The sequence below is a fragment of the Chinchilla lanigera genome, unplaced genomic scaffold, assembly GCF_000276665.1.
Source record: "Chinchilla lanigera isolate Chin_1 unplaced genomic scaffold, ChiLan1.0 scaffold00066, whole genome shotgun sequence".
Classification (NCBI taxonomy): domain Eukaryota; kingdom Metazoa; phylum Chordata; class Mammalia; order Rodentia; family Chinchillidae; genus Chinchilla; species Chinchilla lanigera.
In genome coordinates this window covers 5,441,107-5,465,571 of record NW_004955467.1, presented here as the reverse complement: position 1 = coordinate 5,465,571, position 24,465 = coordinate 5,441,107, and the positions used below count along the sequence as shown (strand labels likewise).

Sequence of the window (24,465 nt, the reverse complement as noted above, 5' to 3'; positions counted from 1 at the left end):
GTATCCCAGGGATAAATCCCACCTCATCATGGTAAATAATCCTTTTAGTATGTTGTTGAGTTCAGTTTATTAGTATTTTGCTGAGAATTTTTGCATCTGTGTTCATCATGGATATTGGCTTGCAGTTCTCTTGTAATGACCTTCCTAACTTTGGTTTCAGATAACTACTAGGAGGGAAAAATCAGTTAAAAATAATTAAATATTCACACTGTGCAGTAGTAAGTCCCTTAATAACGTGTGAAAAGAAAAACATTAACATCATAAGCATAGTTTTGGTCAATAAAAGGTATATCTGGAAGTAATGATGGAAAAAAAATTGTACTAGTGGCTCCAGGGAGGTATATTTGGGGTGGTTTGGCATGTGCTTTAATCTCAGTCTTGCAGTTCTACTAGAATTTGCAAATTGTGTGCATATATACCATAACAGAAATAAAAATTAAAACTCAGTGACTTGAAAGCACAGAGGAGGGCAAAACTAACTTCTGCCTGGGTAAGAAATAGATAGGAAAAAGCCCATCAAGCAGGTATTATTCAGATGAATACTTTACTAGATGAAGAAGGTGGTAGAAAAGAACATATCAAGAAGGAATAACCTTTGCAAAGATGTGGATGCATATCGGGTGTGGCGTGTCTGTGCTGTGGGTATAGAAGTGGGTGCTGCAGAGAGTGATGTGGTCCAGGAGGTTCTGAAGGTGAGTTGAACACCATTAACAGCCCTGTGGCCTCACTAAGATGTTTAACTGTAGACCAGTGTTTGCACTCTACACGTTGAATCCCATTATTGCAGCTCAAATGGCTTCCTTTGATGGAGTACAATGGGCTAGAGTACGCCACATGTAGTTAGGATAAGCACTGCTTCATGATCCCAAGGACTCCTGGACATTATTCTCAAAATCCTCTGTACTCACCAGACTGTGGTGTTTAAGGACCATTTTCCTGTTTGCTCATTATTCTCAAAGTTAGCAATAAATCTTTAACTCATACATAAAGAATATCTGTAAATCAGAGCTTGGTAGTAAGTCTCTGCACATTGTGTCTCCATTTTGGCAGTTTTGTTTTGCTTTTATAGCTAAACTAAAATAAATCCAGCGTAACTTTTTCTGCCTTAGTTTAGGGGTGATTTACTTTCCAATATCACCGCCTTTCTTCCCTTCCATGAACTTGCTTATAATTTTCTATTTCCCATGCATTCTTATGGTGAATTTGGTTTTTTACTATATACATAATGTGTAATGGCATTTTTATTACTAAAAATAATTCTCATTGTATAGAATATGTAGGGTCAAATGTAAAACTGCTCTCATTTTCTGCTCCAGCCCCAGTTCTTTCTCAGAAGATCATTTGTGCAATAATCTGGGTGTGTCTACTCCAGCAATTTTTATGCATTTGCATTTGTAAAAAATGTACATATAAAATACAACATCTTTTAAAAGTAAACAGATACTAGTAATTCACTTTACCTCTTTTTATTGCATGTATTTAAGGTAAATAGCATAATATTTTGGTGTACACAGTAAAACAATTCCTACAGTCAAGAAAATTAACAATTCTATCACCTCACTTACTTATACATGAAATAGTGCATGTGTATATGTGGTAAGAACATCTAAGATCTACTTTCTGCAAATATCCTAGATACAAAAAGAAGTTTTGTCAGAGGCATGGAGAAAGGGAAAAGCTGTATACTTTTGGTGAAATGTAAATTGGTGCAACCATTATGGAAAACAGTATGCAAAAAATAACAGTATAACAAGCATATGACCTAGCAAGCCCTCCTCTGGGTATAGGAACCGAAAAAAAAAATGAAATCAACACTTCACAAAGATATAGTCACTTCTATTTCTAGTGCAGAATTATTTCTAGTAGCTAAGTTATAGAAAAAACACCTATATCTATCAACAGATAATATATTTTTAAATGTATTGTGTTGCACACATGTACATACAATGCACTATTATTCAGCCTTAAAAAAAAAGAAGGCCCTCCCATTTCTGACAAAATGGATGAATTTGGAGGACATTATGCTAAGTGAAATAAGCCAGACAGAGAGAGAAAAATGCTGCCTGGTAATTTTCCTTATAGGTGGAATCCTATTTTCCCTTTTAAAACAAGGATATTTCATGTCAGTACATTCCCAGAAACCTCATTTGTTTAATCCATTGTAGTGTTACATGTTATAATCACACTGCATTTTATGAATTCATCTATTACTGCACATTTAGTTTATTCCCAGTTCAAATATCCTTGCACATACATCTGCATTACATGAGTACAAGTATCTCTCCTTGACTCTTGCTAGGTCATATGCTTGTTATATCCCTAAAACTGCCAGAGCAGTCTCTATGATACCTCAATTTTAGGACTTCGGGCCTCCAGGACTGTGACATAATAAATCCATGATGTTTTGAGTTACTAAGGCTAAGTGAATGATTGCAGCAGCAACAGGAAATGCTAATACAGTAGGCTTTCTAAATAAATACTGCCAATTTTCTATCCAAACTGGTAGCTCTTACTTACAGTTATGAATACTTCTTTTCCCACCTCTTCGTCAACATTAGATATTTTCAGTCATTTTAATTTATGTCAATGAAATGAGTAAAAATTTACTTTTATTTTAATTTTAACTGGTTTCATTTAATGAGACTGAATATTTGGTCAAATATTTAATTTCTTCTTTGTCCATTATCTGTTCAAATTCTTTTGAGATAATGTGCTTCCTCTTATAGATTTGTAGTTACTCTTTATACATTTTTGCTTCTAATTCTTTAGTGTATATGTTACAGTATTTCCTCCTAGTTTTAAGTTGTTCTTTAACTTGTAACTTACTGTTAACAACTAATATAAAAACAGATTTGATGATTAAATAATTCTGAGGATTCTGGAATAACAGAGTTACACAAATTTTTTTTCTTATGGGACTTCTCAGGGCTACATTATGAGATAAGCTAAATACTAAAAGTGATAGGGAATACGAAAATAAAATCTCAGAATAATTTAATTTATGAATGATGGCATAAGTTATGTATAGAAAATACTAGCGAGCCAGTTGCCGCAATCTACTCAATCAGCAATATGGCTAAAATTAGTAAGATTGGTCCAGTTTATAAGGCTATTTTTATAATCATATCCAACCATACATGGAAACTCTTAGTAACTATGAGAAACATCAGAATGGTATTAACCACAATTCAATACCCATTGTTTATTAAAACTTTTAGTAAAGTAAGTATAACAGGACATGGATGTTTTGCTAAGAAATGACAATTATATCTCAATCAAAAAGCAAAGTATCCTACCTAATGGTAGGGCATTAGAGGCATTGCCATGGACATAGGAAAACGCCATGACAAACCCCTTCACTGCTGTTACTTAAAAAAATTGTCCTAGATTCCTAACCAATCCAATAGTAAATGAAAAATATTAATCATATGAATGTTTAAAATAACAGGTATGTGTACTATTATTTAGGAATTTTATAAAACTGTAATAAAACAAAAGGGAAATGTTGAGTTTATTTGTAAAATAAATTATAAAATGTAATAGCTTTCCTAATATCCACAGTAGCCAATTGGAAAATATATTTTCAGAATAACAACCAAAACATAAGGTACAAATAAGTGTAAGGAAATTTGCTGAAACTGTAAAGAAAACTGCACATCTGTATTGAGAGATATAAAAAAGATGTGAATAAAATACACCGGATTTGTGAATTAGAAAATTCAATTTTATACATATGTCACTGTTCTTCAAATTTATTCATAAGTTAAATATAGCTCTAATAGAAGTCCATTTTGATTTTTGGTCTATTTGTCTTTAACATCTTTAAACGTTCATATCATCTAACCAGCTATTAAAGATTTAATAACTTAAATGTTCAACATGAAATTGGATACATAAGTTATGGTATACTCAAATGCGAGAAAACTAGATTATTTATTTAACATATGCAGGTATGTATACACATGTGTATGAAAACACACACATATAAATGTGATTAAATATACTCTGTGTGTGTATGTGTGTCACATATATATGGCAGGCCAACAAACAGAACAGAAAGCTACAAAATGAAACACATTAGCCATAAATAATGCTTGTCTCTGGGTAGTCATATTATGAGTGATTCTTGTTTTCATTTTTATTTTTGCTGGACATTCGACAGTAAGAATATAGTCTTTTAAGAAAGGGACAAAACAGTATTGCCTTGTAAAATGGTCAAGACTAAGAAAGAAATGAGACTATAAGAGAACAGAAATTTTTCATAAGTTTTCATATCAACTTTAATATTTGTGCAACATCTTTCACACCATAGAAACAAAGGACACTATCATTTAGAAAGGGATTTCTAAGTTTGACCGCATAAAAACTTTAAACTTCTACGGATCATAAAAATCATAAAATTTAATAAGAAACTTACAGTACATATGAGAAAAGTGAATATCGTTTCCATTTTATGAAAGGTCTCAGAAGCTGTGCTGGAAATCTCCTATTTATTCATCTCTTTTCTTCTCATTGTCCCCGACCTGTTTTCCCATTCTGCTTTTCCCATGATTTTGGAGACTGACTGGGAAGGATTGTATTAATGAACTGCTTTTGCTCTCAGCTTCCTATGATCTTGACCAAGACGAGCACCAAGAGTTGAATGGAGGGAGAATGATAGTGTTCATTCCTTTGGCCCCAACCTGCCCTCAGTGGAAAGTGAGGCTCCTATCAGATTCCTAACAGGAATCTGTCACTTCTCACTATTTGCCCTGCAAGACCACTGGCCCAAGCCACCCTCATTCTTCTGCTAGACAACTAGAGCACCCTCCCTAACTTTCGTGTCCCCCCATGACCTATTAGTTTGTCCATCGCATGGCAACAAGCTCTCAATGCATAATGAGCCTGATCATTTTATTCCCTGCCTAAACCCTCCCAAGGCTTCCCTTTGAAATGAGAATGAAGACAGATCTATTTATTTCTCCAGGTCCTACTGGCCACTTCTCCCTCTCAACTCCTCTGGCCCAAGGATGGAAATGGAACCACCCTGGCTCAGCACATCACATTCCTGGCCCAGGAAAACACTATCTCTTGTATTTCTTCACTGTACACATTTATCAATAGTTCCTTTGGTTAACTTTTCTCTAAGGAACTAGTATGTTGTATTATCTTTTTGTCTGCACAGATCATGACTAATACAGTAATCAAAAAGAAAACAACAAATAGTCACAGAAATAGAGGCAAAATTCAAGAGCAAAAAATTTAAATAGTTTGTGCACACAAAAATTTAGCATCATATAATTTAGTAAATATATTCACATGCATATGCACACATATACATAAATGAATTAAATCAATGTTGTGATATAATTTTCATCCTATCATATTGAAAAAACAGTATTATCCAATGCTGAAAAAGGCATGAGTGTATATATACTCTCATTGATGATTGGAACTGAAATTCCTGAGAAATAGTATCATATACACAAAAAATACTAAAAATATTTTTACCTTTTGAACCAGCAAACCCACTTCTAGGAATATTATCCTAAAGAATTAATCTAAGATTTCCATAAACATTTATACAGAGCCTTCGGCAAAGCATTTTTCCCATAAGATGAAAGTTTTTTAAATGACCTAGGTCTCCAAGGATCTCATATGTTTATAGAAATTGTGTTTAAACCATCAGATATAACATATACTTTAAAAAAAAATTCTCTTGGAGAAGAATAACCGGTGACTTTCTCTCATGTTTCTTACTAAAACTATCAATAAGCTCTGCCTACACTGTATACAAAATACATTTCAGATCCAATCATTTCCTACCACTTAAATTTTGAGTAACCTAGACCACATCACCCTCAGTCTCCCATGTACACAGCTACAGCAGCCTCCCTCACCATTCGAGGTCCACTCCGACTCTGACAGTGCAATTGGCTGTGGTTAAACCAAATTAAGTTTAGCCTAAAGCTGCCTCTACGCATGTTTGAAGTTTGGCCTAAAGGTTTACCTAACACGATGTGCAAATCCACTGTGACAGACTTTGGTAACATGCAGTCAAGTTTGAGCAGGTTATCTTCAGTCAACCACAAGCAACCAACTTTTCAAACCAAGTCAGATAGTGTAAAAGCCAAGCTGTAACCCGTTAGCAATATGCACACCTCACTTGCACTTTGTGTAGGTCACTTCTCTTTCTCTGACTATAAATAGAAACTGTCCATGTAGTGGGATGAAGCATCCTGAATCATACTTGGCTCTGACTGCTGCATGACTCTAGAATAGCAAACAAAAACCAATTAAGATCTGCATCTCTAGATGTGTCATAATTTTTGTCTTTTAACACTCTAAAAGCATAAGGCAAGTGGCACAGAATCTGCCTGGCAAGTGCAAGGTCCTGAGTTTGATTCCCAGTTCCAAAAACAAACAACAAACAAACAAACAAAACAGCATAAGACAGATCATTTCATTCCCTGCATAAAGCCCTCCAATGACATCCCACTGAAATGAAAATACAATCCGGGGCTGGGGATTTAGCTCAGCGGCAAAGCGCCTGCCTGGCAAGCGTAAGGTCGTGAGTTCGGTTCCCGGTACCGGAGAAAAACCAAAAAAAAAAAAAATGAAAATACAATCCAAACTCTTCCCCACGGCCTCTGGAGCACCTCATGGCCTGGTCCTGACTGCACCTGGGCTCTCCTGATTCCTCCACATATTGCATCTGGCCAAGCATTCTTGCCTTTGCCTTTGCTGACTGGTCAGCTTGAAACAGTCGTCCCGCAAATACCTAGAAGTGTCTTTCTCATTCCTATCATTCAGATCCTAGCTAGAATGTCCCACTCTCAAAGAGGCCTCGCCAGACCTGCCTCCCTAGCTAAGATGGTATCATCCCACCCCAAGACTTCTCTATCCTATTTTCTCACAACCATAGTGTGTTTTTCTCACTATCAAAATTATCAGAGATTTTATTTCCTTGTCGCCTGTCTCTCCACCTGAATGAATGAAAGGACGCTGGATTTCTTGTTTACCATGGTAACTTTATTACTCAAAACAATGCCTGCCACACACTGAATAAGTATTTGTGCAGTGAATGACTCTGCACATACATTTGCTCATTCATCTATTCATTCACCAAAGACTTGTGTTCTTTGTGTGCCTGGCAGGGATGAGTGATGATCTCTGCCTCCAGGAAACTTATATTCTAACAGAGACAAGAGACAACAAGCATAATAAAAGGGGAATTTATACAAAATAGTAAAATATGACAGGTTTTGTGGAGAGAAAAAGAATGTAGAGCACCAAGGAGCACTGAGGCTGAGCGGCTGGTACAGGGAGGTGGTAGCAAGCAGGAGGGCAAAGCAGTTTTTAAAAAAGAGAGTTAAAGGCAAAAAATGGAAACAGAGCTTTGCAAAGGAGAAGGGGAAGTGGGCGGGATCAGGGAGAGGTGGGAGGGTGTATTAGTCAGTGCTCACTAGAGTCAAATGTAGAAGAGTAAAAGACATCTGGGCACACACCAGGGGTCCGAGGAATCCAGCCAAGGCCCCAGATCCCACGGCAATGTCCCGCACCAGTCCAGCCAAAGGTCCAGAGCCCACAGCAATGTCCCTTGCAAACCCGCAGTGGAAGAGTGAAGGGTCTGTGGTGGAAAGTCCAAGGGCCGGCCGATTCTGGAAGCCGAAGAATCTACACCAAGAACCAGGAGACAATGCCCAGACCAGAAGCACAGACAGGGCACCCAGCCAGAGTCTATGCCAAAGGCCAGGAGACGACACTCAAGGTGAGAGCAAGGACCAGCTCTCCTCCCAAGAGAATAGGAGCCACCCTTGGAGAGGCAAAGACCTGAGCTCAGCCAGAGAGAACAGCCAAAGCTTCCCCTGTGGAAATCAACATAAAAGCCTCCCTTCCTGTTCTCCTTTTATACTGTTCCCCAGAACCATGCTAACTCAATTCAGCTGGGCATTCCCACTCAAGTTGACCATGAATTAATCACCACAGAGTGGAGGGGAACAAAAAATAAGAATTAGGACACGTTATGCACATGTGCAAACTCCTCACAATAAACATAATCATTACATACTGTAAACATGTTCTAATAAAGAAAAATTAAAAAGAAAGTGGTATCTGAAAAAAGTTGGAAGAGTTAATTCCTCAGGCAGATCCCTGGGGAAAGGCAGCCAGAAGCACAGCCAAAGTAATAGCCATAAGACAGGACTAGGGTGCGGCCAATGTACCAAACACTCAGAAGCGTCTGCTTCCTTCTGAGAAATGTTTCTTCCAACCTTGTATTCCTAGTAGTAGTACTATAGCTGCCTGTCCCCTGGTAATTAGCTAGAGAATTCATGTCCAAACAAGATCATTGCCTACAGCTTTTTAAATTGTGACTTTCATTAGGGAAAAAGTCTCTATCTCTTCGGATTGCAAAGCTGAGGATAGGTGTCAAGCTGCTAACACATGTTCATTCCATTCAATCATTCAACACCTGTTTCCCTGAGGACTTACTAGGCAATAGTTTTTGCTGTAGATATTGGGGATCCTATGGTTAACAAGACAGAAGGAGCCCCTGTTCTCACGAAGAAATCAACAAAGGAAGAGAGATAATCGTTTTAGATTGCAGTAAGTTCTCTGAAGGATATCGACATGGTGCCAGGATAAGAAGGACTAGGAAGGAGAAGGTTGCAGATAGTTACTGAGTGGGGGACCTTTGCATTGAGCTATGGCTTAGAAAGAAGCATTCAGTCAGAGATACTGAGATGGGAATGAGCTTGGCAAATGAATACCTTGAGAAAAGGTGTATTAGTGAGCTTGATGTCACTATTAAAAAAATACCTGAAACAGGCTACTTATGAAGTAAAGACAGGTTTATTTTGGCTTACGGTTCTAGAAGTTTAAGTCCATGATCAGGTGTCCCCATGGGTCTAGGACTCTGACAAGGGTGGTACGTTATGACAGGAGCCTGTGCAGGACTGGGTATTCACATCTCAAGCCAGGATGCAGAGTGAGGAGAGGGAAGATATGAGAGTCCTATGGTGCCTTTCCGGTGCACATTCCTAGTGACCTACAGACCTCCCAGGGAGCCTCACCTCCTCAAGGTTCTCAGCTTCTCCTCAGTGTGGCACATGTGGAACAAAGCTTTTCTACATGGACCTTTCAGGGACATCATTCAAACCATAGCAGGAAGAAGCTGTGGTTAGAGCAGAGTGAGAAAGGGAGAAGGTGGCCCAGGCCAGGGAATTAGAGCATGTACAGTGTAACTCAAACTCACATGCAGAAAACCAACCCATACACAGGAAGATGTGGAAACAAAAGAAGGTCCAGAGTTTCTTGCAGACATTCAAAAGCTGATCCACTCATCCCTGCAGCCAGCTCTAGGCCACCTCTCAGACTTATGAGCAAGAAAAACTTCCTCTGTACTTCAGCAAGGGTTTCCGTCAGTAAGACCAAAACAGCCTTGACTGGTTATAGATTATGTATGAATATGAAAAATACCAGAAGGAATTACTCTGAAATCATAACAATGATACAGCTAGGTTGTACAATTCATCTTTATCCTTATCTATTTCTTTATATTTTAATTGAATTATCTGAACGTGCTTAACCTATACTATTCTTCAGTGGTAGAGTTTCTTGTGTCTCTTTGTATGTCCTCACTTTGCCATCTCTCATCCCTGTGGAGGCAGCCACCACAGGTGTACCAGCACCGCTCTCGCATCTGTGCTGTTTTATTCCTATCCTTGACAGGATGTCATGGCCAAATATGAAAACACTCCAAGAGGAAATGGAGCATCTTTCTTAGTATTTCCACTAGGACTAGAAATAGTCCTGCCTCTGGTGGGTTTCCAGGCTCAGAAGCACCTCAAGTTCATTTGGAAAAGGACCTAATCTTTGAAATCAAAATCTTTCCTCATTTACAAAATCAGCCTTGTAAGTGATAGTGAGTAGCCTTCCCACTGAGTATCCCAGAAGCAAATTCATGGGTGTTGAGGACATAATTTTACATATATATTAGTGGGTTCTTCTGTCCCCACTTTGTAGACGAGGGCAAAGGCCTGGGAATTTTAAGTGATATACAAAGGTCCGCCCTTTCGGCCCCAACTTTCTGGAACAAGTGAGAGTTGCAGCAAAGGGTCAACCTGAGGCCATACGGAGGCAGCAGACTCTTGAGCTATGCCTGGCTTTCAGTCTGAACTATTTCCTGGAAGAAAATGCCGCTTTGGTATCAAAACAGTCAAGTGTATTTAGAACAAGCTTATGGAACAAAGCAGTTTAATTAAAGAAAAAAATTAGTTGTGTTTCAGTGCTATTCTCTCCAATTCAAGATGGAAATTAATTTATAATAACCTTATCTTTTATTCATGTCATCCTGCATACTTCAGAGTATGTTGGCATCCTTATATTTTTCAGCTGAATATGAAATAATTGTGTTTCCAATGGGCTGCAAGTCAGTTAAAGTGCTGAAAGAACATAGCTGAGTCTCACTTAACCATTCAGGGAAGTCTGAAGCACTGGGGAGTAGCTTTGGTCCCCTTTTGATGACTCATGATATTTAAAATTCAGAGGGCTGCTGCAGGCTTCAAAGCAGACTTTCAGATTGATCACTCCACAGCCTAACTCCATTAGTGGCCGAGGACAAAGAAGCCTCATTCATTTTCCTCTAACGACCTCCTTCTCTTTTCTCAGACCAACCTGACAGAGCTGAAGTCATTCGGTTCCCCGCCTCTGGCCGTCAGCAACGTCAGCGCTGCTGTGATGGTGCTCATGGCCCCAGGGGGCAAGGTGCCCAAGGACAGGAGCTGGAAGGCTGCCAAAGTCACTATGGCCAAAGTGGACAGCTTCCTAGACTCCCTAATCAACTTCAACAAAGAGAACATCCATGAGAATTGCCTCAAAGCCATCAGGCCATACCTGCAAGATCCTGAGTTCAACCCTGAGTTTGTGGCCAGCAAGTCCTATGCAGCTGCTGGCCTCTGCTCTTGGGTTATAAACATTGTGAGATTCTATGAGGTGTTCTGCGATGTGGAACCCAAGCGCCAAGCATTAAGCAAAGCTACCTCAGACCTCACAGCTGCCCAGGAGAAGTTGGCAGCCATCAAAGCCAAGATTGCTGTGAGTGAGCCCAGAGACCCCTTGGCCCTAACGCAGACACAACCCCTAACATACACAGAACCCCCTGGTCATTCTCCAACTGGTAATGTTACATATCTAAACAGCAGTGGGAAAACCTAATTTTTATGCAGAAAAGTTTTGTATAAAATCTCCATTTTCAATACAGACAATTTTTCACGTTTCTTTCTCTAATGCCATGTAGATGAAGCAAGACAAATCCCCTGGGCCAGTCATATATAGTTCTGGTCTGAAAAGTTTTTCTCTTGCCTCTGAGGAAAGGAAAAAACGGCAGGAAGATATCTATGACAGAAGAAATATATTATCTGTGGAGCCAATTGCTTTCTTATTAACCACAAATGAATTTAACATTTTTGTACATTTGATAGTTAGGAACAAATGGTTAAGATTTTTAGATCCCACCCATTTTGAAATTTTACAAATTTTACAAATTTTAGCTGCCTTCTTCAATTTTTGTAACTATTTTCTTCAGTTTTGGCAAACTGTCTACTTGTCTGGCTGGCCCATGCTAACGGGAACCACAGGAAGAGCCAGCATGACTTTGGTCACAGTTGTGACTACCCTGCCTCTCTCCCCATTTTTCTGTATGTACTGTTTGTCATATGTACACTCAGCCATGAGCACATGCTCATCAATACCATGATCTAGTTCAATTTAGACAACTATGGATCTTTAATTTTGACAGATGCATCCAGGAAAATAAGATTTTTGCTACAAATTCATCATGATGATAAAGCAGGGTTTTACAAACTGGGGAAAAATAGGGCTATAGACATGCAGCATGATTCATGTCACATAGGTTTATTGATTATTAGGCTATAATTGGTGGCTAAAGTCTCTGGCACAAGCAGCTACTCTCCTAGCAGTATGCTTGCCTGAATCCAGTGTCCAGGGATCATTTACTGAAACATGTGATAATCTCCACAACCAGCAACCTTCACCAAGCACCAAGTGTAAAACACCATAACATCCTATTCCAGCTTTTTGGGGGAAAGGTCTCCTGGTAATTTTCATGTTCTTCAGTCTCAACCAGAAAAATGTAGCAAGAACTGAATTTTCAAAGACTCTTTCCTCAAGTTATTTTAATTAAAGGAACATTTGGTGCAAGGAGAATGTTTTCAAAATGTTTATACCTTTTTAGTAGCCAACATTCACATGATGGGCCCACTCAACCTGTGAAAGCAATAAGAATATCTTTAAAATACTTGGCTACCTTAGGAAGGCACTTCTTTTCTGCCAAAATATTTTCTAGGGAAAAAAAAAAAAAAAACATTCTTGCTTTAAAAACCTCCTCTTCATTCTTTGCTTACACACATGCCTGTCAACATCCCCAACATGTGGACAGTCCCAACTAATACCAGAGAAGGATCGACATCCATCCCTAACACAGAGACCCTGCGGGGCAAGAAAATTCTCCTCCTCCTGTTGCTGAGACCATCGCAGCCTTCCCCCATCACACACATGCTCATACATGTCGTCTTTTTAGGGTTTGGCGTACAATTCTAAGTAATGAATTTTATATTCAGGATAGAAAAAATGGGAAACCATATATCAAAACAGATTGTACAATATAATTTAAATTTGATTGTATAAAATGAAAGTACATTAAAATCCTAAGAGTGGGGATAATCTCTGAGTGGTGGATTGGATTTTGGGTATTTTTTATTTGTTTGATCATCTATATTTTCTTTGTTCTGCAATGACCATATATGAGTATTATAATTTATAAGAATAGTAATAATCAGACCAAGTAAGACATTTCCATGGAGTCTACAGCTACGCACAAGGTAAGATATCAAGCTGTATCAAAGGGCTTCTAAGGAGTACAATCCCTTTTTAATTCTTTTCTTTCTCTCTCAACCAATTATGGCAGCCACGTGACAGCCTGGTATGTACTGGCTTAACTGTTTTATTTTACTCATGTAGTAAAATATTTGCAGATGACCTAATTAGCTGTAAATATTTAAAACATCAGGAGCATTCATGTAAAAGTCTGATTTCTGACCAGTCTAAATCCATTCAGAAGGTTCCCAAGCATCATTCACTGATCCTGTTGTTCACTAGTAGCTCCACTCTCCAACCAGTTTTGCTGCATTTTGTCATAAACCTTACCACCTCCCTACCAACACTAGACTTATCTGACTCGTTTACATTATCTTCTACACATTTTTGAATTTTTGACTTCTGTCCTTGTGCTGGACTGATTCCTCTATTTCTTGATAAATATTACTACAACAGCTATCTGTCTGCTATTCAGATGAAGCTGTCTTCACAGTAGAGTTATTTTTTATTTTAAAGAGAAAAGAACAAAGACAAATTAACAAACACAAAGACATAAACAAAACAACATAAAATCAATACAGAATTCCAGACAAGGTGATAGGAAATTAACAATGGTTGTTGTATTACATATTGTTATCTTCAAATTGACTACTCAAATAAACAAATGTAGGCAGGTAAGATTGATCAAACAATTAAACATTAACTGCTCCTTTCAATAAAGCAATAGAAATTAGTAGTCCAATTATCTTAGCTAGCTTGTGTGTATATATTTTTTCCCTTCCCTCTTTCTTTTCTCTTTTCCCTCACCCCAATCATCCTTTCTTTTTGAGCAATTTTTTTTTCCCTTTCACAATATCTGTTTGCTTTTCACATTTTATTTACTCTTTCAGGTTCTTATGCTAGGGTTGCAATACGATGTTTACACATGTGAGTTTGATTTATTTCACTTATGAGTATGGTCTGTAGTTGCATCCATTTACCTGTAAAAGCCTCAAGTTTATCCTTCTTTATAGCTGAGTAACATTCCATTACATAAAAATACCACAGTTTTTTTATCCATTCATCAGTAGATGGGCATTTGGGTTGTTTCCATGATTTAGCTGTTACAAATCATGCTGCTATAAACGTGGGTGCATATATATCGCTGTGGTATGATGTTTTTAGTTATTCTGGAAAAACACCCAAAAGAGAAATAGCTGGGTTGAATGGGACCTCTAATCCTATCTTACTGAGGAATCTCCAGACTGATCTGCACAGTGGTTGCAGCAGTCTACACTTCCACTAGCAGTGCAGAAGTGTTCCTTTTCCCCACAGCCTCTCGAGCATCTGATTTGATTTCTTGATGACAGCCGTTCTTTCTGGTGTGAGATGGAATCTCAGTGTTGTTTTAATTTGTATTTCTTGAATGACCAGTGATGTTGAACTTTTTTTATGTATTTATTTGCCTTTTGTATTTCTTCACCTAAGGAGTGTGTATTCATCTCAGTGCTCATTTTTGTATTGGGTCTTTGAATTTGGGGTGCCTGATTTTTTTAATTCTTTATATGTCCTAGATAGAAGTCCTTTGTCCAAGGAGCAGCTGGCCAGTGTTTTGACAGCTAGTTTTAGTTGCTCTCACTTTCTTTCTCACTCTACCATAGAGGCATTGCCTGTGAGCCCCAGCTTTCAAAATAGAGCTCTTTGTTACCCTTGCCTTCAACTTTTCTTCCTTCTACTCCCAATTTCTGCTATCATGACTGACTACTTTGGCCTTGTAACTTCCAAGACTGAAAGCATCTACTTTGTGTTCTGCAACCAAAATTCAGTGTCTAGTGCTCTGTCCATAGACTGCTTCACAAAAATGGACAATCAGTTCCACTTACATTCTGTGAGTATATCCATATTGTAAGCAGATGTAAGAGGTGCCCCATAATTACATTTCTTTTTTCTTTTTACAACCTCTCTTCCTCCATGGAGTTTGTAACTTCTTTTTTTTTCTTATATTAGTTCCTTTCACATAGCCTCCTTTATTTTTAAACTTCCATCCAATCTAGTATTCTATCAAAATTTTTTCCCAGCAGACCTTTCTCTTTTGTCACCAGTTCAGAGCTCTGATAAGTTTTGGAGAATAGGCACATGTTGCTGGTTTTTTTTAGTCAGTTCAGTGACTCTTGGACCCCATGAGTCCTCTTTTCTTGGTTTCTAATTTTATTTCATTAAGACTCATCCTCAAGTTGCTTTCTCAAAAAAGTTAAGTGAGAAGTAAATTTTCTGAATTGTTATTGTGGAAATGCCCTTATTTTAGTCTTCAACTGATCCAGAAACATTTGCTAAGCATTGAATTCAAGGTTGATAACTCTTCTGGAGATATTCATGCTTTTCTGCTCTTATCAGATAAGAAGTCTAATGAACTATCAGCATCCTATTTCTTTGTTGATGTGCTTGCCTTTTCTCCCTTTCTGATAGGCTTTTAACCCTTTCTTTGCACTTGGTATCTGAAGCTTTACATTTATGTGCTTAGCTGTCACACTCTTTTTATTCTTCAGGCTTAATACATACAGATGCATTTTTTTGCAGCTCTGGAAAATTATTTTCCATTATTTCTTTGGTAATCTCCTTTCTGCTTTCTTTTTAATTTTATCTTTAGGGATGTTTACTGGTTGGATATTGAATTTCTCAATTTGTTCTTCTCTTTTCTGTCATTATTTTGTCACTATGCTTTCTAGGAGATTTCCTCAAATTCATCTTTTAAACCTCACTTTGAATTTATTATTTTTGCATTAACAGTACAATAATAGCAATTTCCTTAAGGGTTCTTTTGTTCTCTTCTTTGAATAGCATCCTGTTATCTTTTATGGATGAAATATCTTGCATCTCTCTGAGAAATTAGTTTTGAAAATTTTTAGTGTTGTTTACATTGCTGAAATTATGTTTTGGCAAGGTCTTGTTTTCTTCTTGTTTACCTTAATCTAGATTTCCATTAACATCTCCTTTCCATTTTGTGTTTATTAAAATAGTGTTCAAAAGCTGAAGATAGCTCTACAGGTAAGGGCAGAGCTGATTGGTTGGGTTTGTTTCCAAGATCAGATGAGTTATACTGGCTGCATCCCAAATACTCGAAAGTGCTGTCTTTTCTCTGCCATTATTGATTTCCTTGCCTGTTGTCATGGATGCCTTGTGATACTTCACACTACACATATGGGTGGAGATATGAGGTGGGAGATCAGTTAGCTCCCAAATAGCTCTTCTATTCTCAGCTTCGCTTCGTCTTCAAAATCTCCGGTTTATGTAGGGTTCTGCAGGCCAATCAGCTTCTTTTCTGGTGAATTGTGGAAGCTTCAGTTTCTTCTTCCCTGCTCCAAACGACCCCACTCCTCCATCAGCTTGGACTTCTGTAATCTACTGGAATGCATCACCTTCCAAAAGCTCTTAGGAATTTGCTTGGTGTTCAGGACCTATGACTTTTGAAATAGCATCATGATCATTTTAGAGAATTGTCAGAAAGAGGAGTGTGGCCAGTGTGTCATCATTAATTGGATGGTTCACCACCTGGCTTTCAAACTGCTTGACTGTATAAATTTAGCCTTGTATTCATTTCTGTATACCTTAGTAATAATGAACAAAGCAGCCTGAATCCTGCTTAATGCACAAACAGGACAAATTTAGATGTATCTGCTATGTCTGTGTATATTTGTATTCTCAGGGCAATGAATGCTACATGCTTTAGTTCTACTCTTTAACAAGTGCAGAAAAATAAAAACTATGTCTTTTTTTTTGGTTTTTGGTTTTTCTCCGGTACCGGGGACCAAACTCACGACCTTGTGCTTGCCAGGCAGGCGCTTTGCCACTGAGCTAAATCCCCAGCCCCAAAAACTATGTCTTTATTTTAAAATGTTCCTATGCTTTGTGATAGTGAGGAAATACATGAGGTTAGGATAAAGTTGTCTTGTGCTTCTACAACATTCTAGCCAGGGTCAGGAATTTAGGTTCCACACAGCTCAGCCCCAGACCAGCTGCAGCAGTCACTGGTTCTCCCAAGTCCACCCTGGGGTCCTTTTGATCATGTTGCTTCCACCAGCTGTGATATGCTTTTGCTTCTAATAGCAGCACTTGCACCATCTCCTCAGACCTCTACAACTCATTTGTTCCCAACGCAAGCAGAGGTACGCACTCCTCCTCTCCTCCACATCTGTCCTTCCCCATAATCCTTACCCAGCACCTGAGATGTTGAGCTATGAGAGCTCTTCTCTCACCTGGATTGCAGATCTCTGGACTTCCACTCCCAGCTTCCCATGCAGGATAAAGCTAAAGTTTCTCCTGGGAGTCCATCCAACATCACCCCATATTTGGCTTCCTTTCCTTCCCTGCCCTGCTTTCCCCAGTCTCTTAGGCTTTTGCCATGCACTTCCTTTTTAAGGGAAGCACTTCCTTCCCAAGGAAATCCCTTAAGAATTTAAGGGATTCTCAAATCCTTTGCACAGGAGCCCCCACATCAGAAGCAGGGAAGGTGACTTGGCTGGGGTTACTCACCGACCTTACGTTCCTTTCTAAACAGCACCTTAATGAAAACCTGGCAAAGCTCACCGCCAAGTTTGAGAAAGCAACAGCAGACAAACTCAAATGTCAGCAAGAAGCTGAAGTGACCGCAGGCACCATCTCCCTTGCAAACCGCCTGGTGAGTGCGCGCCTCAGCAGCCCAAGCTCTAATTATATTACAACACTTGTGGAGTAACACGGAGGTGGGAAATAGATGAGCACAGCTCAGCACCGCTTTGACGGGCGCTGGGGGGAGGGATATTAAAATGTTCAGGGATGCAGGGACTGATTCTTGAGAAAAGTTTGAGTGCACGTTCTGGTCTGGTCAGAAGAATTTTCTTACAGAGATGGTTGGGAAGGAAGCAAACACTGAATTGCTCACAAACCATGCAGGATGTAACCGTGCTTACGTGGGTATATATCGATCAGAGGAAGTATTAAAAATCAAAACTAGAATTCTTAGGCAACTCTAAAGATCTTCTTAATGTTGCATTTCAATAATGGCTGTGACCATGATTAGAAACTAAGGGGGAAGAAGTGAAATTGACTGACTCTGAGCATTGTTGAACATGACTTTATCTATGCACATGCACTTATAGCATGGACGCCTCAAAACAAATTACCCCAAAACTCAGTGATTTGACATAATAATCACTCCACTATATTTCACAAGTTTGTGAGTCAGGAATTCGGGCAGAGTTCAGGTATCCAAGGCTTCTGCTCCATGAATGAAGCCACTCCATGTTATTCAGCCAAAGGATGAGCTGATCTGTTGAGGCTGGATGATTTCCCTCATATGCGGGGCACCTTGGCAGAAGTGGCTGGCAGGGTGGGCTCAGCAGGACCTCTCTCCCTCTCCACATAATCTCACTTCCTCTCCGTGCCATCTCATCAGCAAGGTAGTTAGATACTCACAGGGTGACCTAGGGCTCCATGAGCAAATATTCCCAGGAACAGGAAGAGGAAAGTCCCAATCTCTTAAAACCTGAGACCTAAAACCATCACAATGTCACTTCCACTACATTTTGTTTTGTCAAAGGAGTCATAAATTCAAAGGGAGAGACAGGCATCAGCTCTTTAGAGGAGTTTCAAGAACTTATGGCTTTTTAAAATGTCCCATGGCTTGTACCTGTCATCAGCTCTATCAGCTGAGATCTTAGGGGTTGGACAAGACATGTAGCTCAATAGTACAGTATTTGTCTGGAATGTGCAAGGCCCTGAGTTCAAACTCTAGCAGAGAAAAAGTTAGCATGCAAGTCAGAGAGAGAATCTCACGAAGCAGTGTCCACTTAGTGTGATTTCTTTTCACATGAGGGTCTTTGTACCATTGGCTTTACTAATGAAGGGATATATAATCAATTCATTTTTACATTTATACCAACCACCTTTATGTATGTAACAAAGCCACTTTTTAAATTTTGGTAAGAATGAGTCATCGCCGTCATCGGGTAGATCCATGCCTTAGTGAAGTTACCCCACAAATGTATGGCTGTGCACTTGTTTGTGGGAGCAGCTGCTGCTTAGTTTCATGATGCTCCCTTTAGCTAAACCAATAGGTTGGCGTAGAGCCAGCACCTCTGCAAATGTGCAAGAAGTCGTCCAGACCTCCTACCTGGCTGGCCTTGCTTTCAGCTACTGCTTGGTTTCTGAAACTCAGCACAGCCCTCTCTCCCTGGCTGGAGCATGTTCTGAGTTCTGAGCATGTTCTGTCACTTGGGAGGTAGAATGGTTCCCTGCTCTTGCAGACAGGGTTCAGGCTCCACAGCCACCTCTGTCACAACCAACTGAGATATTGGGGAGATACATGGACTTTTCTGACCTAATCTAAATTGAGGCATGGGAGGGACTGAGTTGACAAGTTCCTTAGTTCTCTCCCGGCTCTCACATTATATGATGCATCACTCAAGGAAAAAAATACATGATAAGTCCTAATGCGGAAACCATGCTCCATCATGCACCCCATAGTGCTCCATAGAAAGGTTGGCTGTCCTCCCCAGGAGAAGGGTGCCATCCCCATGTGGGCAACGCCAGCCTGGGTATGCTGTACAGCTCATAGCTCTTTGTGCACACCCAGGTCCCTACAGTACCTTTCACCTTGTATTTTAATTACCATATCTATCTCCCTGTCCACTATGAATTATTTCATGGACTTGATTTTATTTATTTTCATTTCCCCATTTGGAAATGAGCACTTGGAGAGTAGAAGGGAGAGGTGCGCAATTTTCTTTCATGTCTCACAGACCAGGTGTTGTGGTTAAGTGATTAACACATTCAATTATATTTAATCTTCCCAACAGCCCTTTGAGGTGGGTGGTAGCCATCTTCACATGTAGAAAGGCGAAACCTGGAAGCCTGCACTCAAAACTTGTTATCTTTCCCCCGCCCACACAATGCATAGAACAGAACAGGAACTCATTTGCTGAAATGCTTGCTGCAATGGGAGCAAATCCCCAGTGGTTGAAAAGACCACACAAATGATGTCCTGAGGCCTTCTGCTAGTGAGCACCATGTCCATCCTGAGACTGCATCCCCAACTGTGTAGCCCAGGATGTGACACGTCCTCTTTCTTCTCTGGCCTTTGAAATGGTAGGTTGGAGGACTCGCTTCTGAAAACGTGAGGTGGGCAGAAGCTGTGCAGAACTTCAAACAACAGGAAAGGACATTATGTGGAGACATTTTACTTACTACCGCTTTCATTTCATACCTCGGCTTCTTTACAAGGAAATACCGGCAGAGCCTCATGGACGGAACCTGGAGACCTTACCTGAGCCAGCTGGTGGTACGTACTGTGTGAATTTCTCCTGATCACATCAGCCTATGGCTTCGTGTAACGCCACATGGCCATGAGAACTCAGATCTCATAGTGCCCTCCTGCACATGTGCTTCTGCCCCTTCCTGAGCACTAGCTGTGGGACACGTATACCTATGCCCTCTGCACTGCTCTGAATTGTGCCCCACTACCTTGTGGGCCACCAGAGAGCAGAAACTCATCCCTTAATGAAGTCCTGCGTGGGAATCGTGGTGTTCTAAGCCAGTCAATGTCTCCTAGCTTTTCTTAAAACTGAAAACCTGGGAGACATCAAAAGAAGCTGGAGTTTCTTGCAGATCATCAAGCTCCAGAGCCAAGCAACACAGGAGCATTTGGAACGCTCCCTTTCCCTGTTCTTCACTGCACCTCGTCAGCAGGCCCCAAAGCTGCATAGCTTGTACCCCAGGACCAGAAAACAGCTGTGACTCACAGACACCCTAATGGAAACAGCTTTATCTCCCACAACCTTGGTGCTTTTCCTTGGGCTGTGCAGCTTGTCCTCATCATTTAATCAGTCAGATTTTACTCCCAAGTCTGCTGTCTACATCTCACCCTCCACTGTAATGAAGCAGGGAAATGTTTCAGGGAATTCCATGCTGCACTTGGACCATGTAGTCAGAATAATTCCCAACATTCGCTTGACGCCTTCATGTCACTAGCGGTCATCAGTCTACAAATATTCACTGACATTCAGCACATCCTACACCCCTCCATAAGGGAGGGCCAAAGGACGTTTGAGTCCAGAATGCCTTTGGCGTGCTTGAGGCCCAGTAAAGGAGACTAGGTTCCTAAAATTCAGCTACCAGTAGAGCCAGCACAAAAAGTTTACAACATACAGCCAGAAACATACTCTGAAATCTCCAGGTAGTTGCATCTTTAGAATGCAAAGCACATGTTGCTTAGTGATGGTTGGTTTGTCAGAGGAGATCATAAATGCTTATACACATGTTGATTTGCTGAACAATGGTTTAAAAGCTTACAGTACTAGGAACAACACAGATACTGGTTATTTTGCTCATTTTAAACATTTGTGGAAAAAGGAAACTGTCAAAAGAACCATCAATAACAGGTGAATCAAGAGGAGCTAATCAGTAACATCAGAGTGGGAAATTTTCTGGCTTTGTTTGGGGTTCTTGAGCATTGTTATGCCATAGACTTCTTTGGCAATGTCTTCATCTACTTTTAGCTACTGTAACAGCATACCTGAAGCTGGTAATTTATAAAGAACAAGACTCATTTGTCTCATGGTTGGGATTCTGGAAAGCTTAAGAGCATGGCTCTGGCATCTGGTAGGAGTCTTTGTGTGCTGTGTTATCCCACAGCAGAAGGCGAAAAGCAAGAAGGGCAAGAGCTGGACAGAAAAAGGAGAACAAAGGTACCCTGATAATAAATCCACACTCATGATAACTAAGCCACTCCCATAAGAGAAGGACAGCAATCCATTTACCCTCATGGCCAAATCATCTCATTTGACCTTACCTCCCAATGCTGTCACCCTGGAGATTAAGTTTTCAACCCATGGATTTCAAACATGAATTTTCTGGAATACATTCAAACCATAACAGGCTGTGTGGGAACATCTTTTAATTCCTTCTTGGAATAATACTTTTGTATGTAAGATTACAAAAAAATATTAAAACATGTGTCTGACCCCAGAAAAATACCCTCCAAGAGGCTAATTTGACTGTATAGTGTGGGTTGTTTGTGCCTTTCATAGACAAAAATAAGGGACAAGAAATGGTTTGAAGAGGTTCCCCTGAGGTAAGTGGGCAAAACAAGCTACAAAGAGGAGAGACAGATGGATTGAAAGGTCTTCGGTCTGAACCTCAAAAACATTATGCTAAGTGAAAGCAACCTGACACAAAAGGTCTCATCTTGTATGATTCCATTTGTATTAAATATCTAGCCAGGAAAATCCATAGAGACAGAAAACATATTAGTAACTGCCAGGAGCTTAGAGTAGAGGGAAGCAGGGAGAGATTATTTAATGAATATGAGGGTTTCCTTCTGGGATGATGAAAAAGTTTAGGAAGTAGATTCTGAAGATGGTTGCATAACATTGTGAACGCACTAAATGCCACTGAATTGCATGCCTTAAAATGTAAATTTCATATTGTGTGAAATTTACCTCTTTTTTTTCTTTAAAAAGGTATATGACTCACTGATGGAGAAGATTTTTTATAGAATTGAGAGAAGTGAAAGAAGACAAGGAAAGGTCTAGGAGGCTGAAGCCACCCAAGAGAGGACATGGGGCAGAGTTCTAAGGGCTGAGGGATCATCAAGGGCTTCCCAGCAGGGGGGGTTGCAGGGAGGTTTCCTGTACAGACAGCTCTGGCAGTGAAATGTTTGGGACAGGGGAAGTCAGCCTCTCCATCCACTTGCCGGCTGGTGAAATAGACAAGAGGAGAGAGCGGTTGGGGCAGAATGCTGCATGGGTCTTGGTGCTGGCTCACTGAATTCACTGGAGAAAGAGAGAAATGTAGTAGGAAAATAAACGCTAACATGTAGGAGGCTATTTATTGAAACTGAAATAATCTAGAGTGGAAAGTTGGTTTAGGGAAATATACCAAAGAGCAAAGAGTTGGACATACAGGCTGAAGTTCTTTTGCTGTTCATCCATCAAGGAAAGAAGCCTGATTCCAGAAGTACTCACACAGCCAGGCAAGCATGGAGCGGGTGTAATCTTGCTTTTGAAGGAGTTACATCATGTAGTGAGAGGCTGTGTGTTCACCTCCCCCAACACACACTGATAAAGCCTTCTTCACCAGGCACCTATCCCGGTCACCCCAGCCCTGGACCCACTGAGGGTGCTGACCGATGATGCCATCGTGGCTGCCTGGCGGAACGAGGGCCTCCCCGCAGACCGCATGTCTGTAGAGAACGCCACCATCCTCAGCAACTGCGAGCGCTGGCCACTTATGGTGGACCCTCAGCTGCAAGGCATCAAGTGGATCAAGAGCAGATACGGAGAAGACCTCCGAGTGACCCAAATTGGCCAGAAAGGGTAAGCAGCTGAGCGTCAAGTTTACCACTGGCATCATTTGTGCAGGAAAAAAACAGGAGCAGATATTATGCTCCAGTGTCTTATTTCTCCTGATTTGATCACTTCTTGAGGTCCCTGTGATTTTTCATGGTTCTCTTCCCATTTTTTCAGATGCTTCAGGAAACACCTCAATGAAAGTGCCTTGTACTAAGTCTTTGCTTTTCTTTCTCTTTAGAAGTTGGTCACTGACCATGTGGTGACTATAGTTCACAAAAAAATTATTATATATTTTATAAAGAACTGAAAGAGAAGCTGAGAACATTGGTCATAACTGTAATCGCAGCCCTTGAACAGGCGGATCTCAAATTCAAGGCCAACCTGGAACATAGAGCAAGACCGTATCTCAGAAAAAGGAGAAGGAGAAACAGAAGAGGAAGAGGAAAGAGACAGAGAAGGAGAGGGAAGGAGAGGGAGAGAAAGGGAGAGGGAGGGATGGAGAGTGAGCATTAGAAGAGAGCAGTTTGAAGGTTCCCAAACAAAGAAATGGTAAGTGCTTAAAGGGTGGAAAACATCTTGCAAAGTAAACTTTATTGGGAAATGAACACCCAGGTGTGATATGATTTATTTTTATCTACATCTTCAGTCGTGGAACAATCTAATCTTGACCTACTTCCCAAAGTTTGATTAAAATATTCTTTTCTAATTGGCTAAATACATTTTACTTTTTATTTTCAAAATAAAAGGATGAAAACATATTAACAAACACACATATATTTACAAAATAACACAAAAACAATACAAGCAATACTGAATTTCAGACAAGGTGATAGGAAATTAACAATGGTTGTTGTATTACACATTGATATCTTCAAAGTGGTTGCTCAGGAAAACAAATATAGACATGTAAGATTGATCAAATAATTAATCATTAACTGTTCCTTTCAGTAAAGCGATAGAAGTCAGTAATACAACTATGTTAGCTATCCTGCAAGGTTTTCTTTGTTTGTTTGTTTTTTGTTGATTTTTTTTGTACCAGGAATCGAACTTGCGACCTCGTACTTGCCAGGCAGGCGCTGTGCCGCTGAGCTAAATCCCCAGCCCAGCTAACTTGTATATACATATATACATAATTTGCGCCTTCTTTCTTTTCTCTTTTCTCTCATCCCAGTTTAAATACATTTTAGACAAAAGTCTGTTTCTTATTTGCTTATTGCTATATCCGTAGTAGCTAAAACACTGCTGACCTATCTCTTCATATGCCTTCATTGTTTAACTAATTCTG

At 39.9% G+C, this 24,465-nt stretch overlaps 1 protein-coding gene across 6 annotated transcripts in view; it reads left to right on the top strand.

Annotated features, from left to right (window-relative positions):
* Window positions 1-24,465, top strand: part of Dnah9 (dynein, axonemal, heavy chain 9) — a 319,645-nt gene that overhangs the window by 211,573 nt on the left and 83,607 nt on the right. For all 6 annotated transcript variants that reach the window (XM_013522070.1, XM_005399351.1, XM_013522071.1 and 3 more), the window contains 4 exons: window positions 10,651-11,076; window positions 17,411-17,530; window positions 19,982-20,170; window positions 22,969-23,204. In XM_013522070.1, the coding sequence (XP_013377524.1) occupies window positions 10,651-11,076; window positions 17,411-17,530; window positions 19,982-20,170; window positions 22,969-23,204 (971 nt within the window). The remainder of the gene's footprint in view (window positions 1-10,650; window positions 11,077-17,410; window positions 17,531-19,981; window positions 20,171-22,968; window positions 23,205-24,465) is intronic.